This window comes from Lathamus discolor, chromosome 6 (assembly GCF_037157495.1).
Source record: "Lathamus discolor isolate bLatDis1 chromosome 6, bLatDis1.hap1, whole genome shotgun sequence".
Lineage (NCBI taxonomy): Eukaryota > Metazoa > Chordata > Aves > Psittaciformes > Psittacidae > Lathamus > Lathamus discolor.
The window spans coordinates 86,115,316-86,132,299 of record NC_088889.1 but is presented as its reverse complement, the minus strand read 5'-3'; the positions used below and the strand labels follow the sequence as shown (position 1 = coordinate 86,132,299).

Sequence of the window (16,984 nt, the reverse complement as noted above, 5' to 3'; positions counted from 1 at the left end):
TATCACTTTAAGCAGTTTATTATGCCAAGCCGTAAGAATTCTTGCCTGTACTATGTATTAACCAAAATAAATACTTGCCTCAAAGCATTTAAAGAACACCTTATAGTTAAAGCAAACAAATTTCTTGCTACTAAAAATATACTTCAAGAATCCCAAAATTAGCTCCTTTTTAATTCAAGGCCATTCAAGAAAACTTTGTGGTAACTGAGGACTACCACAAACAACAAACAAGAAATTCAAGTTGCTATGTAAGAGGCAGGCAGACACAGTAAAGACACTGAAGACAACCACCCACAGAATGGAGATTGTCTTGGAAAGGCAGAACCTTATGTACAGCAGATTCATTTGTTTTCAAGCTGTAGAAGTGGAGTCACTAGGAAGTGTATTTTCCAAGCAGTTGAGGTGCAGCTTACAAGAGTGTTTCTAGAAGCCAAAAGGTTAAATGAGGATATACGTATTTAAAAAAGCAGAAGGCAGGAAGGTATATCTCTGAGATTTCCTAGAGAGCAGAAACACTGCAAAGCAATAATTTTGCTCAGTCTTGAAACTTTTACATCATATAACAAATAACATAAAAGAGAAACGCACCAACACATGAAAAGTTTTTATCTTAAAACTCTGACCAAAAACTTCCTAGACAGACATGGATAGATCTGATTCCAGATGAGAAGACTCTTGTGATCAGGGCTGGCTGGAACTGCCCATTGTGTTCGAAATCATTGTGGAAATAAAACTTGTTAAGATACCACAGCATTTTCCTTTTGAAATTTAATGCCTTCAGAAGCATTGAAAAAATCTGATAATCATGTATAAAAAGCTGACAGGTACATAAAAGTTTCAACTGATGTAGATAAAACATATCCAGACAAAACACAAGAGAAGGTAACTTACTAGATATATGTTTCTGGCTCCTATCCCTAGAGTAAATTCTTGAAGATGGCACACGAGAAGCTGAGTGTGCTGTAAGAACTTCCTTCCGTTCAGAAAGCATGCTGCACTCATTGCAAGTATAGCCATTAATCACTGTGGTCTGCATTTCTGATGTTGCTATATCGCCATGTCCCTGAAGCAGTGTAGTACCACTACCTAACAAACCAAGAGTAAAACATTCAGTGCATCAACATCAGTACTGCCGTCTCTGGTTACGATTAAAGAGAATTCAAGTAGAAAAAAAAGTGTAGTTACCTTTAGGGTCACCTTCATCATCAAGACCTTCAAAAGAAAAAAGAAATTGGTCTCAAATATGAAGAAATCCCATCATCAACTAGAATAATTGCCATGAAGTCAAATTAAAAGTGCCACTAATTTTAAGACTGCAAAGAAAAGCCACTTTTTAATTAGCATTTAACATATTTTGCTGTCCACCACATGACCAGATCCATATATTCAGACATTAAAACAGGACAGTAACAGTGAAAAGCATTCTACAATGGAAAAGGCAGACAAAACAATGTGATAATTACACCTTTTCTTAGGTTATGTGACTTTAAAGAAGCTAATTACAAGCTTATGCCATTTCTGCTGGTTGGTAAACTACTTCTGTACTACCGTATTTTACGGTCCCATTTTAAGAGCAAGCTAATCTGAAGTTTACAACGTGTTTTAAGACTGAAACTTTCAGACTCTGGGAAGGTCACAAGTGTACTGAGTAGTGTCCTGAGTTCAGTTGTAACAGTTATTTTTCTCTTTTCTAGTAGCTGGTGCAGTGCTGTGTTTCAGCTTTGGTCTGAGAACAATACTGATAACACAATGTTTTAGCTGTTGCTAAGTAATGTTTAGCCCGATCAAAGGCTTTTCAATCCCTTAAACTCTGGCAGTGAGGAGGGGCACAAGAAGCTGGGAGGAAGCAGAGACAGGACACCTGACCAAAAGTAGGCAAAGGGGTATTTTATACCACAGCACGTTATGCCTAGGATATAAACTGGGGGGAGTTACCCGGAAGGCCCAGTTCACTGTTCAAGTCAGGCTGGGTATTGGTCAGTGGTCAGTGAGCAATTGTATTGTACACCACTTGTGTTTATTGCTTTTTTCCTTTCCCCTTTCAGCTTTATAATCTCTCCCCTTGTTACTTCCCTTATCATTAGTAGTAGTAGTAGTAGTATATTGTACTTTACTTATTAAGCTGTTCTTATCTCAGTCTGTGGGGTTTACATTCTTTCGATCCTCCTCCCCATTCCACCTGGAGGAGGGGGCAACAGAGGAGTGAGCACATGGGTGCGTGGTGCCGAGTTACTGGCTGGGCTTAAACCATGACAAGTAGAAACAAATAGTCTGAAATGGGAGATACAATAAGTTGCTGGTCTTTCATAGGACACTTTACATAAAAAATTCTTTTTGTAGCCAACTTGCATATATTCCTCTTCAATTAAGAAAGTAGGTTCCAGTAAAAGTATACTTTAAGAAAAGTATACTTGTATATACTTACAAAACCAAATGAGCCAGCCACACAAAAACCCTCTTAGGAGATCCCCTAGTGCCTCTAATTTGAAGCTTTCAGATTGACATATACTAAGTTGAAACATGCTTCTGCCTAAAAGCAAATGAGAAAATGCTTTTCCTTTGGCTTTTCAGAGACAAGTTACGTGTTACCAGTCTTTAACGACAGCACTTCATGCGCGTTTTGAAGAAAGTAGTGGTAAGAGATAATCACATCTGTACAATCTATGGTACTGCATCACAAAATTGCCTAGGTTGGCCTGCCACATGAAGTTGCCTGGGCAAGGTATCCTGATGTTGACTGTGCCCATAAATCCAAGTTTACACTTACTGTGAATTTCCATTAGGCATCTGAGCAAGCAGACACCTACTGCAAAAGTCTAAACACATGCACACATTTGAGGTTAGGATGGAAAAATGGGTATGGAAAAGAGGGAAGATATGAACGTACATTCATACATACCAAACCATAGCCACTTTCCACAGTTGGATACAAGCAATAGCAATCAATTGCCTACCCCAGAAATGATGAATTTTTGTCTGCTCTTGAATTGAAGATTCTTCCAATACAGCGGATACCATTAATGTATCACTGCCATGGCTATTGAAGCTGCTTTGGCTTAATGCAGAAGAGCTGGAGAGATTTTTCCTTGGTGTGAATCTTTCGCTGCCAGACTGTTTAGCCACACTTCTATGTTCCTTCACCACCCTAGGAAACAAAGCAAAGACAAGTAAGATGTGGCAGTAAACATGCAACTTTCTGTGAGTCTCACAGAAATAAGAAAACAGTCAAGGTATTTCAACACTGATGTGACAAATCGGGTTTAGAAGAAAAATCTTCCCCTTCAAGCATCTGTACTTTTACCAAGACTTCACTGCAGACCACATACTAAGTATTTTCCAGAGAATGGCAGTAAACACTGAGAAAAACAGAATAGGTAACCTATGACTGTACAGTTGTGTTCCAACAGGAAGTCCCAGGACTCCAACCAATAAATTAACCCATCATGATAAAAAATGCTTACTTGGAAGGCTTCTCTCTGAAAGACATGCTTCCAGCAGAGTAAGAGCTGTCATGGAGGCCACGGTTTCGTGCATCATCTGATTCATTAAGTGTTGCAGAAGCTAACCGTAAACTACGTCGTGACATTCTTGGAGAATCAAATACTGGATCTATTTGGTTTTCTGTCTCAAAGTCCAAAGCATCTGAAGAATAACTTGAACTGCCAAGTAAGAACAGTAAGAAAAGTAAGAGAGAATTCCCTTAGCAGCAAACGTGCCTTCAAGCTAATCCACATTTCCATTAAAAGCAGTTTATTGGGAGTTATGGAAGAATTCTCACAAGATATACCACATAACCCAAGTAATTTAGAAGCACATAGATATTCAAGATTATCTGTAGCAATTCACATTACATGTTTTACAACTGAAAGGAAATCACAGTTAGAAAGAAACAACCATTATGAAAACTATGTTTGAAGTTTAGCCAGAGCAAGCATTTGTTACACAGCCTTGTTCTTTGGGGACCAATTTGAGAGAGGAAGCCATACACGACACACCTAGCAGCAAATTACAAATCATGATGCACTCTAAGTTGCACAGTAAATACTCATTTTTAGTCAAAGTTTATTTTTTATTTCATTTGCCAATCCCCTGTTTTGAGAAGCAAAGATATACACACAACATTGCTCCAAAATTCCCATCTCCCAACAAGCAGGAACTTCCCCCTCTTTAAGAAACTTAAGACTCCCCTACTTCAGCTATGTTAGGTTAAATACCATTACTTTTAGAAAAAGTAGTTTCACAAGGTTTATTAATTTAATGCAAATAATTAAAAATATTTAACTCTGAACAAATAATTAAAAAAATTGAGTACTTCATCAATTTTACTTTACAGAGCAAGTTTGCATGTAGAGAAGATTCAAATTACTACCTCAGGAGCTCTACTCCACACTTTTACATGATTCTCTCAGAACCCCCATGAACACTCAAAATGAAAACAAAGCAGCAACACAAGGCAAACACAAACAGATTAAACAAAGGAGTCAGCAAGAAGTACATATACTAAAAGGGAAGTTTAGCCTAAAGCAGAATACTCACAGTCAAGGGAAATATTCAGTTAGAAAACAGAGATGAGGTGGCTGGCAGCAGGACATCAGGTTCTAGACCCCCCTCAGCACTGTGACCCACAGTAACCAAATTCCAAGCGTTCTAGGCCAGCTTTCTTGCAGAGTCTGTCCCTTCCTGGACCACAGGGACATACGGAGCTGTAACAGCTGTTCCTCAATATTCTTGGGGGGGGTTAATTTCTTCTTCATTTGTTTTTTTGGGGGATTTGTTTTTTTTAAGAGCTGAGCAAGGTATTAATAACAATAGCAGGTCCTTCACCCCAAATCCAAACAAAAACAAGCAAGCAAATTATATCTAAATGAGTCTACTATACAATTGCCATTTAAAATGGAAGCTTTCCCTTTAAAAATACATGAAAACAGCTACTAGATCCTGTATTCGTGGAAAAACAATTTATTGGAAATAATTTTCTTCATTAAAGTGGCCAGAACCTTACGAAGTAATCAATTGGTGTGTATTGTTATTACTTTGGCATGCAAATAAGTTAACATCAGAAGGCCTAGTAGCTGCCCTTACAGCAGCAATTGAATTCTGACAAGGTAGGTGCTTCTGAAGGGAGTTTCTTGATTGCTGCATAATGCAAAGTAACGCAAAATGGGACAGTGCCAGAGCACATGAACTGCATTTCTTTTGGCTAAAACACCCCAACCTAACCCATACAATGCACTGCAGGAAAATATAGTTGCTCCAGCAGCAAATGGGCAGACCAGGACCAAACCAGAGCTTGTCCAACATAATTTCTTCGATAGCCCAGAGGTGCACAGGTTTAATGGCAGGTCCTTGGCACTACCTGCTTGACCTTACTGGTCTGCCTTGCCAGTGCTGCCACATGCAGTGCAACCCCATTCAGGGCACTGAGACAAACCCAACATACATTACTATATACAGTATGTTTATTAATCCTTGCTTACATTTGGGTGGAAGGGAGAGAGGAAATAAGGCAGAAACCTCCTTAAGGGTTTACTACAGAGTCTCTCCCTGAACAGCTGGTTCAGAGCTCAGTTTTGCTATTTACACTTGCTACTATGCATTCGCTTTTCCTTATCTCCACCTAGTGTTTCTCAGATACTTGATTCACAAGAACACAAAGTCCACAGGACAAGCTAACAGCTGTGATCAGCCTCAATTTGTTTCTATTTGTGAACATGTGCTGTTGTTCAGTATCTCAGGGAGCACTTACATCAATTGGGGTTGAATACATACCTTGGAGTTGGGCTCTACCAGTCTTAAAAAAAATCATGGATCATCTCTTCTTTTTAAGAACCCTTCTCTCTTACTTATGCAGGATAATCATTCCCTTCACACTGAAAGTGAATTATCTGTCCCAGGTTGGCAGGACACTATCTAGAAGTCTCCAAATCTGCCATCTCACTTTCCAGTTTGGAAAGCAGCCTTTTTTCTACTACAGAAAAGATACAATAAAGAAAAAACCCAAACCCAAACCAAAACCCTGCCTTTCCTTTCATAGGACATAAATTAACCTGTACATTAAGGGTACTCCTATCCGTATGTATGCCTAACCAAAAAACACATTGTAAAGATGTGATGCCATCAGCCTACACTCCCAGATAACCCACACAGACAGTGCAGACTCCGGTTCCTTCCCACACATGCGGCTCCCATGGCTACTGGCAGATGTGCTGACTGGATCAAGCCTTACATTTCCAGCTTCTTCGCTATTAACTTGACACCTCCTTCACACAAGCTTCTACAGAATAAGAATGTCCTAGACTTCAGTGAGTTAATTTTCAAGTTTTAGAAGTTGAATGAGAACAAGGTAGGCCAATTTTAGCACAGCTATAGCTTTGTCTGGAGGACTCTGTCATTTATAAGGATATGAAAAGGGCAGTACTGTACTTCATTATCCAAGATAATAATAGATAAATGAAATATACCTAGAGAACTGCGTTTAAATAGACACCTTCCAACACAGATGCAGGCACACAATCAATACATGAACATTTACATGCTTTCTGATCATGGCATTACTTTTATTAACTGATCAAGGACACTACCTTGAGCTCCTGACCTACTGCACCAGTCGTCACTGAACACATCAAAAAACACCACCCCCCAAAAAAAAACCAAAACAAAAAAAAAAATCAAAGGATTTTACTAATTTTGGAGAATCTTACACCCTGATTTAATGCTCTGACACAGAAAAAAATCAAACCAAATTCTTACCAATTCAATCCGTAGTTGTGAAGAAAAAAAGAAGCGTCAAGGTACCCAAATTGACCAAACCCACACAATTCAAGGATGACAGTGACTAAAAGGAAAGATCACCCTGAAGGAAGGGTGTAAATTATACGGTGACAAGTGGGTGAAATTCACAAGGCTGACTGGCATTTTAAGGAGGATAAAGGTTATTTTGCTGTATCAGTTTAATGCTTTGCTGATTTGAGCTGGAGAAGAAAAAACACACAGCAGAAGGCACTACAAACAGTTATGAACACACAGTAATCCAATCAAATATTAATATAAATTGTATTAATAGGATATAACCATGTCTGGTAACAGCTTTGTGGTATGTAACTTCCCTGCACTTTTTTCTGCAGAACTACATGCACAAGTCCATTGCTTTAAAAAAACATCACAAATACTACAACGAAAGAAAATCAGATGCCAATTTAACAGCTTAAGATATGCTCATAGAGACATAAAAATCACTGTCTAAACAACCTGAAGATTCAGAAGTCTGCCTTCATTGCTCACAATAGGGAAAGTTACCCTCTGCAGAAGAGTGAATGTATTTCAGCCAATCACCAAGGTACACTTCAACACAGAGCGATCTAAAAGCACACTGTGATGTAATAGTGAATCTGCCGGCTGATAAAAGGCACATAAGTCGTCTTCTCTCAGAATTAGTAAACCCACTTGTATTTAACCAACATTTTACCAATGTTCTATAAATTCAGGAAGAGTTGCTATATAACTGATGCAACGTAGAACACATCCCATTTTGCAACATTACTGACATCAGGCTATAGATAAAAAAGCAAAACAAAACCCATCATGGCCCCCCCAAAATAATGATGCCACAATTTTAAGACCCCAAAACAGCAAGAATAAGTTAGCAACCTCTTAATTCTACAGCTTTGCCTACTTCTATTTTACTGACAAATAGCCAAGAACTCTTCAGTCTAAATATTGTATTTTAATGCACATTAAGTAAATAATTATTTACATGCACAGAACAGAAAAGCAAACTTACACTAAATCCTACGAACAATTTATTTAACTTGAAATAAAATCTCAGGCTCACTGACACATACTTGCTTCAAAATACATCTACTAACTCAACAGGAAAAGGTAGGTAGATTAAATCAGATGCCATGATCTAGTAATAGTAAAGAAAATAAAATGGGCATCACAACATTTTGAATACATAATACCAACACATGCAAACACACTACTACTGTTTTTAGAAAACTGAAATTATTTAATAAAAAGTCTAAAATGGTCTACTTAATGGAAAGATATAAGAACAACCAAGATCTTTAAAACAGACTTTACATTCACACAAGCAATTTTGCTAAAACCCAAAACCAACGCACCCAACAAAACAAATAAAAAAGTAATCAATATGCAACTTCCAGCCACATTTCACAATAGCAGAAATGAGTGTGTCTCAGTTTTAAGCAAAAATAGTGCCAAGTAACAGAAGAAAACACACACAGAAGTTAAAAGACACACAACAACGCATCTAAGAGTTTTGATGATGTATTTATAGAAATAAACCAGCAATTGTAACTAGGCGGAGACTAGTTATTCATAGCAACTAATAAACACTGAGTCACTATGTTAGTCACTGTCCTGTCAGTTCTACATGTATTCTTTCCTCCAGTTAGGACACAGTAGTTACTTTCAAAACAGACTAGATAAAGCATGATTCTCCAAAGAAGTCAGCTACTTACCATAAAAGCTGAACTCTCGGGAATTAACAACAATTAGAGAACATGCAGTTTCTCTACAAGAAGAAAAGAATTCTCACCTGAGTGCATATGTATAGCCAGTGTTCTCTGGCAGACACTGGGGAGGAGTATACGTGTGTAGACGTGAAAAGTCCATGTTGACTGTTTCAAATCATACTGTAAAAGGTGGAAAGAAAAAGTAATGCAACGACTTAGAAGTACACAAAGCCAATGCAGGAGCCCTTGCACTGTTCAGCCTGTGTTTGGAAGTACTGAAGTAAAGCAGCTACTGTCACCAGAAACACTGAGCGCTCAGCATTTCAGCAGTATTGCTGCTGGGGCTGGAGATCCCTTCTCAGTACTGCATGAAGCTCAGTCTATTTCTGAGCACAACTTTCTTTATGATCTTGTTTTCTGCAATTTCCGAGTTCTTGGGAACATTACTGTAATATGAGCCAAGCTCATATCACCACTGTCCTACAGTGCTTCCATAGGAACTGAGTCATGCAGCACCCAGAAAAACTAAAAGCCCCATGTAGCCAGGCTTTCAGAGATCTCTTTGCAATGACTTTTGCTTTGAAAGCAAAGCATGGGCTGTGCTGTGCACCAAAGCCTAACACAGGAGAAACCTGAGAAAGGTTTTATATAGAGTCAAATCATTTTACTCTACTACCTTTGAACACCATCCACCAAGCAGCAAGGGACTCCCCTTCATTTCACATCAGCCTGTAATATTTTCTATGGGTTAATTTATTCCTGTCACAAACCCCACACTGAATCCACACCCCAGCAGAAGAGCCAACTGCAAAGGGACTCCCATGGTTACAATTAGGCACATTTTCCAGAGTGCCATCCAATTCCAAAAGAAAAAAATTACCAAAACCAAGAACAACACAACAAAACCACACAACCAACACTTGTAAAACTTTCCCTGGAGCTTTTGGAAGGTATTTATATATATATATATATATATATATATATATATATAGGCTTCAGGAAGAAAACACAGAATTGTAGTCTGCCCAAGAAATCTGCAGAGCTGCACGAGTGACTACTTGTGGCATTATGTGCAATTTGACTTTCAAGTTTAAAATACTTCCCCAAAAAACATGGAGGCCTTCTGCATTTTATTAATCACAGGAAAAGTTCTGCTCTTCTAGAAAAGATAGGTTAACAAGTAGGGATTTGGCTTTGCTGCACTGGCATGTTTAGCAAAACGGAATCCCAGCTATTTTTACGTTATCTGTGGCTCCTGTTTAAGCAGCAGCAAACAATATTTTACACAACTGTGATGATACACCTACACTTACGTAATAATATGCCCAGCTATACTTTAATTTTATAATAAAAACATCAACAAGTATCTCATTTTGGAGATGCACTTCACTATGCTGAAATACAGAGCTTTCATTTTATAGCTACGTACACATCGGAAATAAAGACAAAAAAACAGAGTCAGAGGTACAGATAGGGGCAGCTCAAAAAGAAATCTCTCCATGTAACAAGAAAATGTTCTTAGTCCACCCACAGCCTCTGAATCCTGACGTGGGAAAGGCAGGATGTTGTTTCCATTAGTTCTGAAGACGGAGTCTCCTTGTTTTTAAAAATCGGAACATACAGGCCTAACCACTGTAGCTTTCTGAATGCAAGCACCTCCCATGCATTTGTGGGGTTAGCGAAAAATAAGGTCTCACTTCTACTAGTTACATCTTTTTTTATTTTAGCGTTACAGACATTTATTTAGCAGTAGAAAAAGCATCTCCGTTAAGTGATCTTTCTCTATACTTCATCTGTCCCAGAGCCCTAATGTTTTCACTGGCTTGTCTATAACATTTGTTGTTTGTTTAGAGGAAGCTTAAATCAGTGTGTGGAAGTATTAACAAAGCAGCTGAACTCTCTTGCTACAATAAGTAGTAAATATTGCTAGAATGCATAACTGCTGCTGCCATACTTTAACAAATAAGAGCTCATTTGAGAACATGGGAAACAGGGACCCCAAAGTAATGATTCCCCAGCAACAAAAGCAGAAACGAGGTGAATGTCAAGATGAGGGATGTTGGTAACTCAGACAGCACTTGTTTTAAACAGCAGCAAAACAGATATCCTCAGATATATGTCTACTGAAATTCAAAACTATGATTAAGGTTGATCTATTTAAATTGGTTAATCCCAGCAGAAATATTTTGAAACCACCAGCTAGGGAAGCCTCTGTTCAGTTTACAGTGGAGCTGATCTTGACTGCTTAGCACCCAAAATTCCACCAATAAACTAAGTTTTTAACTGGTATCGCAGTAGCTGATTGAATGCTTTTGACACCCAGCGGTATTTCCCCATGTGGAAAGCTAGGCCACGAGAGCGAGCTTTCAGCAGCCACTCAACTCCTCTCCCTAATTCTGTTACCCATATGGGCAGGGCAGACTATGAACAACAACATACTGGTTTGGTTTCTTTCATGCCTTTTCCCCTTCCCCTCCCAGTTCTCTCTTCAGTTGATTTATGAAGAAATTAAATGCTAGAATTTACATCGAATTTCTGATCTGATGAGGTTTGAAATACACCATTAAGTTAGTATTACATAAAACATGTACTTGACAATGGCACTGCTAACTGAAAAGCCCTGAAGGTATTTATGTGTAGGTTCCTTAATACCTGGTTTCTTAGCGTAAGTTACCTTGTACAGAGAGCAGGTTTGCCATCTAAACACCATATAGTTAGAAATCACCCTTAGAAGATTTGGGGGTTTGGTTTGATTCACTGTTAGTTTCATGCTCTAATGTTAATTCAGACTCAAAGGGAAAAGACATTTACTTGTTCTTCAAAGCAACAAAACAGGCTTAACAAACTTGATCTTCAGAGATAACCACCGCCCTTTTCGAAAAAGAAGCATCTCAAATTTACCACAGAACTGGGTATTTTCTTATATATATTTTTTTTTTTAACCTGGCTACTATTTCAACAGCTTGATTTTAGCTACCCATCTCTTCAAAATAAAATATGCAAACCAAATGACCAACCCAATTTACTTAGAAATATTCTACATATCACAGCAGAACTTTAAACTACAGGACACACTAGGGGTGGGTGGAAGACAGTAACTCCCTCTAATTTTTTCCACTCTTATTTAACAGCACTCCACCTTTCATATAGTCTTCTCCTTTATGAAATTTTCACACACAACTGGAACAGAAAAAGACATGCTAATAAAACATTTTTTAAATTTAAAATCATGAAAACTTAGGAGCGAGCCTGAGAGGTAGACACAGTATTTAGTTCCAGTTTAAACACTTCTGGGTGCCCAGCAGATTTTCAATTTTGGCACCAGAGATCTGTCTGGACTCAGATTCAGGTAAGCTTTTAGTATCAACTTTATTGTAAGCATTACTGGGCTAAAACTCATAGCCTTTTTTCCTTCCTCAGAAGACCACAAACACCTAAGTACTAAGGGATGTTCAGTGAAAGAATTAGAGTATGCAGTTACATTTAAAAAAACCCAAGTAATAAGAATAAATTTATAAGACAACCTAAAGGCAATTAAAGAGAAGCACAGATTTCAGCTAGAATTCAAGCAGATGTGCCTCAAATTAATAGCTAATTTCCACACTGCTGTGAAGGAGACACATTTATTTGCTTTTCTGGGGGGAAATGAGACTGCACCACTGCCTCTTAGGCCAGTTTATCTGAAAATCACTTTCAGAATCAGACAGCCTCAATTAAACCCTAGTACAGCTGCAGCAAACTTCCCGGCTTTCAAGGAAGGGGATGAGATGCTCTAATAGTGGCCTTTAGGCACTGAAGCATCACAGGGGAGGAGGTGCAGCACCAAACACACACTGTATATATACACTACAGGCACCCTACCTCTTTTGGGTTACACAGACTTCCACAGACATCTGTGCATTTCCTCACAAACACCCTTTATGACAAAGGAAGCAATAAATTGGCATTTCACAAACAGTACCCTGGCAGAGTAGAAATATTCCCCAGGAAGTCTGTTACAGAAGAAAGTTTAAAAGACAGCATGTCTTTTTTTTTTTTTTTTTAACATTACAAAGGGCAACCCCCCCCCAACATTTAAAGTCTAAGAGCTGCTGGCAGTACTACTTCAAGTGGAACCTATTCTATCCTTACCTTTTAAAGCAAGTAGATGAAATTTAAGTCATGATGGTTTAAGATACTAATGCCACAACAGCTAAGCAGAGCATTGGGCAAATTATTAATAACAATGAAACTGGCGCATGCAACCCTATCAGTTCCTGAAAGCAAGCCAGTTTTTACTTGTAATTTAATTTCTGGCTTCTACTATTACCTCAAATAACCAACAATTATTTTTTTTAAAGCCAAATTCCCAAGTAAATATACTCCACGACGAATGTTTCCACATACCCAACTAACTACTGGTTTAAACAGGCTGAAGAGCAAAGAGCTCCAAGCTAAATCAATGTTTTATTAACACATTCTTAAAACGTTAGTATTCATTTAAAACAAAAACACAAGAGCAAGTAAACAGAAGAAATGCGAGTAATAAAATTCACATTTTAAGCTAGATGTTCCCATTGACAAACACTGTCAAACGCAGGTGCCCAACCGCAATGCTAATAACAAAAGGAGCAGCAGCACTGCGTATTCACAGCAAGCAGCCCTCCACACGGTTTTTGGAAGGGAGGTTGACAGCAGCCAGCTACACATCCAGCTGCGGCGAAGGAGTCAATACGTCTGCCCATTGTTCACACTCACGCACGGCACCCGCAGCACCGCACGGCAGCACACCGAGTCACTTCAAAGCCGGGAGCTTCCCGCCCGCCCCACGACTCGACCAATACAGGCAGCTTGGCGCACAGCCCCACCGGGCCGCTGCCCGAGGCCTCCCCGCCGGGCTCCGCGGACCGAAGCACAGGCGGGGAGCCCCCGGCCGAGGCCTCGGGCCCAGCGGGATGGTTGGCGGCGGAGGCGCGACCGGTTCTCCGCGCCAGGGGCTGCACCGGGGAGGGAGGGGAAGGAGGATCGGGGGCGGAGGTTACCGCGGTTCCGCGATGGCGGCCCGAGCTCCCTGCGCGGCCCGGCGGACAGGACACGCCGTTCCATGCAACACCGCGGGATCCCAAAATGGCTTCCCGGCCCCAACAAAGCCCAACGGATCTGACCCGGCCTCGCGGAGCCTTCCTCGTCACTCGGCCGCAAAGCCCGGGCTCACGGCCGGCTTCACCAGCCGGTTACTCTGCGGGGAAGCCGGGCCGCGGAGGCGGACCCAGCTGCGCCGCGGCCCTGCGCGCTGTAACGGCCGGGCGCCGGTGGGCAGGGGCGGCACGCTTTACCTACCGGCTGCCTCGCCTTCACCTGCCCCAAAACCGCCAGTTTAGAAATCAACTGTCCGACAAAATCAAACCCAAACCACACTCTTCATGACTAACTCCTACACCCGAACGCCCAAAATGTCCCCAACTCCTAAACCAACCAACCCACAGCCCGATGCAGTAGCACAGATTTAAAGATACATACGTGCTGCATTTACTAATGTACAAACGCAAAAAGCTTGCTAAGCCTGTCCGTAAAGCCCTTCATGCAGATCACTTACATCCAAGTCACTTCTATGAGATTATTATGAAAATCAGCAAATAGTAACACAGCCACATAGGGGAATTAAACATTATTGTTAACTTGGAAACTCTACAGAAGCAAGAACCTACAATAGCTGCAAAGCACTATCATTTGTTTTCAGTAAGTGAAGATTTCACTTCCTTTTTGAGTAACGTTAAACTGTACACGGTGGGATAGAGGGATTGCAAGTGCTGCATAACCTTCCTTTCCTGTAAGGTGTTATAAGCAATACCTCTTTTTAATAATTAATAAGGCAAACCAAATACATTTTATTCTCAGTAGCCTTCTTTCCAGAAAACTTCTGGCGGCTGTCAGAAAATAGGTGCTGCCCCCAAACAGTTTTGTGTTTCACACTTCTGTGGTTATCGAAGGGTGCCCAACCACAACCACGCCAGGAACACCGCTCCACCATCTCTAAACGAGCACACCGCTTAAAGAAACACAGCAACTGTATTTTGCAGTAAACCCAGGGGCAATCACTCGCTCAGGGAGCGATGCCAAACCCCGCCTGTTTAACACCACATTCCCCACAGAAACTGTGCACCGACAGCAGCTGCCCCGAGGGGACAACAGGGGGACAGCGCAGGCACGGTTGGCACTGCCCAGCACCAAGCAGCACTACCGCTTGCGGGACGTTACCTTTGCGCTCCGGCCCAGCAGCTGCAGGCAGCGCAGGCACTGCGGCACAGCTTATCGCGTCTTTCTCAATCACAGCGGAAAGCTGCAGGTTATAGTGACTTGTGACAAGAAAACGCTCCGAGCGCCAGGCCAACAGGCACCCGAGCGGGCACACAGCACAGATTTGTTTCTCTCCTCCCGGCCGATCCGAACAGCTTTGGGCCCCGAGGTCAACGCTTGGCAAAGCAACTCCAGCCCGCTCGCCAACGCGACGCCTGCCCTGCCCTGCTGCCCGAGCAGGGTGCAGACCGGCACACAGCGCCCGCAGGCAGCGCCTCACGGCGGGCCGAGGCGGCGGCGGTTAAACGGCGGCGGCGGGGTGCGAGGGGGCGGCCGCCCGCGGAGCAACGGCCGGAACGGCTCTGGCGCCGAGCTGCTCGCCCGCCCCGCCCTGAGGCGAGGCAGGGAAAACGCGGCCTGAGCCCGAAGGGGAAGGGGAAGGGGAGAGCCCCGCCTGCCACAGCGCGGGCACGGAGAGGCTTCCCCTCGCAGGAGGCACTGGGGAAGGAAGAGGGATGACCGCGCGCACCGAGACCGGCGCTGCCGGTGCCCGGGTCGGTGCTCACCTGTCGCCGCTGAACCGAGCGAGCAGCAGAGCCGCCACCGACTGCAACCACCGCGGCCGAGATTCGCCTCGCCTCGCCCCGCCCGCTCCATCAGGGCCGCCCGAAGCCTCCGCCTTGCCCCGCCCGCGCGGCGCGTGCCGGCAGCGCCCCGCCCACCGGTAACCGGTAACGGGCCGGGGCGCCGCGTCTGTCCCCCCCTCCCCTCCTTGTGTGCCCCCCCCCCCCCCCCGGCAGGGCCACCCCAGCGCCTTCCCCCCTGTCCCTGCGTAAAATGGAGCCTGGGCCCTCTCGGGGTGTGAGGGGCTGAGGACATGCTCGTCACCGCCGAGCCTTGCTTTGCTCGGGTGCTCGTGACTTTCCTCCCCCAGCATTTCTGCTGCTCCCCTCGCTGCTTTCTTCCTACTCTGCCTTTTGGGGGTGTTCTTGCCGCTGTTCCCTAACACCTCACAACGCACTTACTGCTGTGCTCCAGTGTGATTCGGCAGTGCCGGGCTACGGGGACAGATGGGCAACTGCAGGGAACAGAGATGCCGCTGGCCTGCTTTCCACAGAGGGGTCCTGGTGTGAAAGAAGCCCCATCGTACAACTGTGGAGCACACACAAATAGATTGGATTTGAGGTCCCTGTCCCAGTCACGTTTCCTTAAACCCTCAGTTAAACTGGGCCCACAGCTCTTTGGTGCGCGTTGCAACGCTGTGTGCAGCAGGCAAGGATGGCTCAAGTGGCAGTAAACAGGAACAGCGAGCGTGTCACTTCAGAAAGGCTCAAAATTGGTATTTTTGTGCGCGCAGGAGAAATCACAGAATGGTTTGGGCTGGAAGGGACCTCAAAGCTCATCTTGTTCCAGCCCCATGCCACAGGCAGGGACACCTTCCACTAGAGCAGGCTGCTTCAAGCCCCGTCCAGCCTGGCCTTGAGCACTGCCAGGCATGGGGCAGCCACAGCTTGTCCGGGCACCCTGTGCCAGCGCCTCAGCACCCTCACAGTAAAGAACTTCTTCCTTATATCTCATCCAAGTGCCCCAGCTTGTTGGGAACAACTGGGTAATAAATACATAATTATCAAATAAATAAATACATAATTATCAAATAAATAAATACGCTCTGTGTACTCGTTTGGGTACAAAAGTGTAAAAGCTGCTAATCCTTAAGGAACAGGAAAAAGATGCAAAATAATGGCAGTAAGACGTTAGCTGATGTCTGTGTAGCACTGATCTTAGGTTAAATTTTTAGTGTGTTTTAAAAGAGCTTCGCTGCAGCTATGGGAAAGCTTTAAGATGCTGCAGCCAAGGCTGTGCTGACCCCAGCAGCTCTTGGTAACCAGCACAAGGTTTGGCGAGACATGCAGCCCCTCACCAGGCCGGGTGCTCTGCAGAAAAGCAAATCACCTCACTTTTCTGACCACCCGTTCCCTTTCTGCACTTGCACCTCACCTGTTCTCTTTATATTAGATGCTGTTTAAGGGCTTAAGACAGGGCAAAATCACTTCTTGGTTTAAATCTCCCTGACATTCGTTGGTAGCGTGAGGCCAGGAGCGCTCCCCAACAAGGGCAGGCTGCACTCTGCCCCGGCAGGATGAGGCATGTCTCTCACCCCAGGCATTGCTCCATCTTCTGGGGCTGCTCTGACTTGTCCTGAGCAGTTGTTTTTCCATCCAAACCAGGCT

The 16,984-nt window shown here is 42.9% G+C and overlaps 1 protein-coding gene across 11 annotated transcripts in view; it reads right to left on the bottom strand.

Annotated features, from left to right (window-relative positions):
- The window catches only part of SUN1 (Sad1 and UNC84 domain containing 1), a 32,962-nt gene that overhangs the window by 13,487 nt on the left and 2,491 nt on the right, over window positions 1–16,984 (bottom strand). For 5 of the 11 annotated variants that reach the window (XM_065684430.1, XM_065684435.1, XM_065684438.1 and 2 more), the window contains exons 1-6: window positions 15,320–15,409; window positions 8,561–8,657; window positions 3,462–3,659; window positions 2,955–3,145; window positions 1,186–1,212; window positions 892–1,086 (exon numbers count right to left, since the gene is read on the bottom strand). In XM_065684430.1, coding sequence (XP_065540502.1) covers window positions 892–1,086; window positions 1,186–1,212; window positions 2,955–3,145; window positions 3,462–3,659; window positions 8,561–8,637 — 688 coding nt within the window. In that variant the 5' untranslated portion in view covers window positions 8,638–8,657; window positions 15,320–15,409. Of the gene's footprint in view, window positions 1–891; window positions 1,087–1,185; window positions 1,213–2,954; window positions 3,146–3,461; window positions 3,660–8,560; window positions 8,658–13,498; window positions 13,593–13,796; window positions 13,878–14,714; window positions 15,020–15,319; window positions 15,423–16,984 lie in introns of those variants that run through there. The other 6 variants (XM_065684433.1, XM_065684434.1, XM_065684431.1 and 3 more) reach the window with 6 other exon arrangements.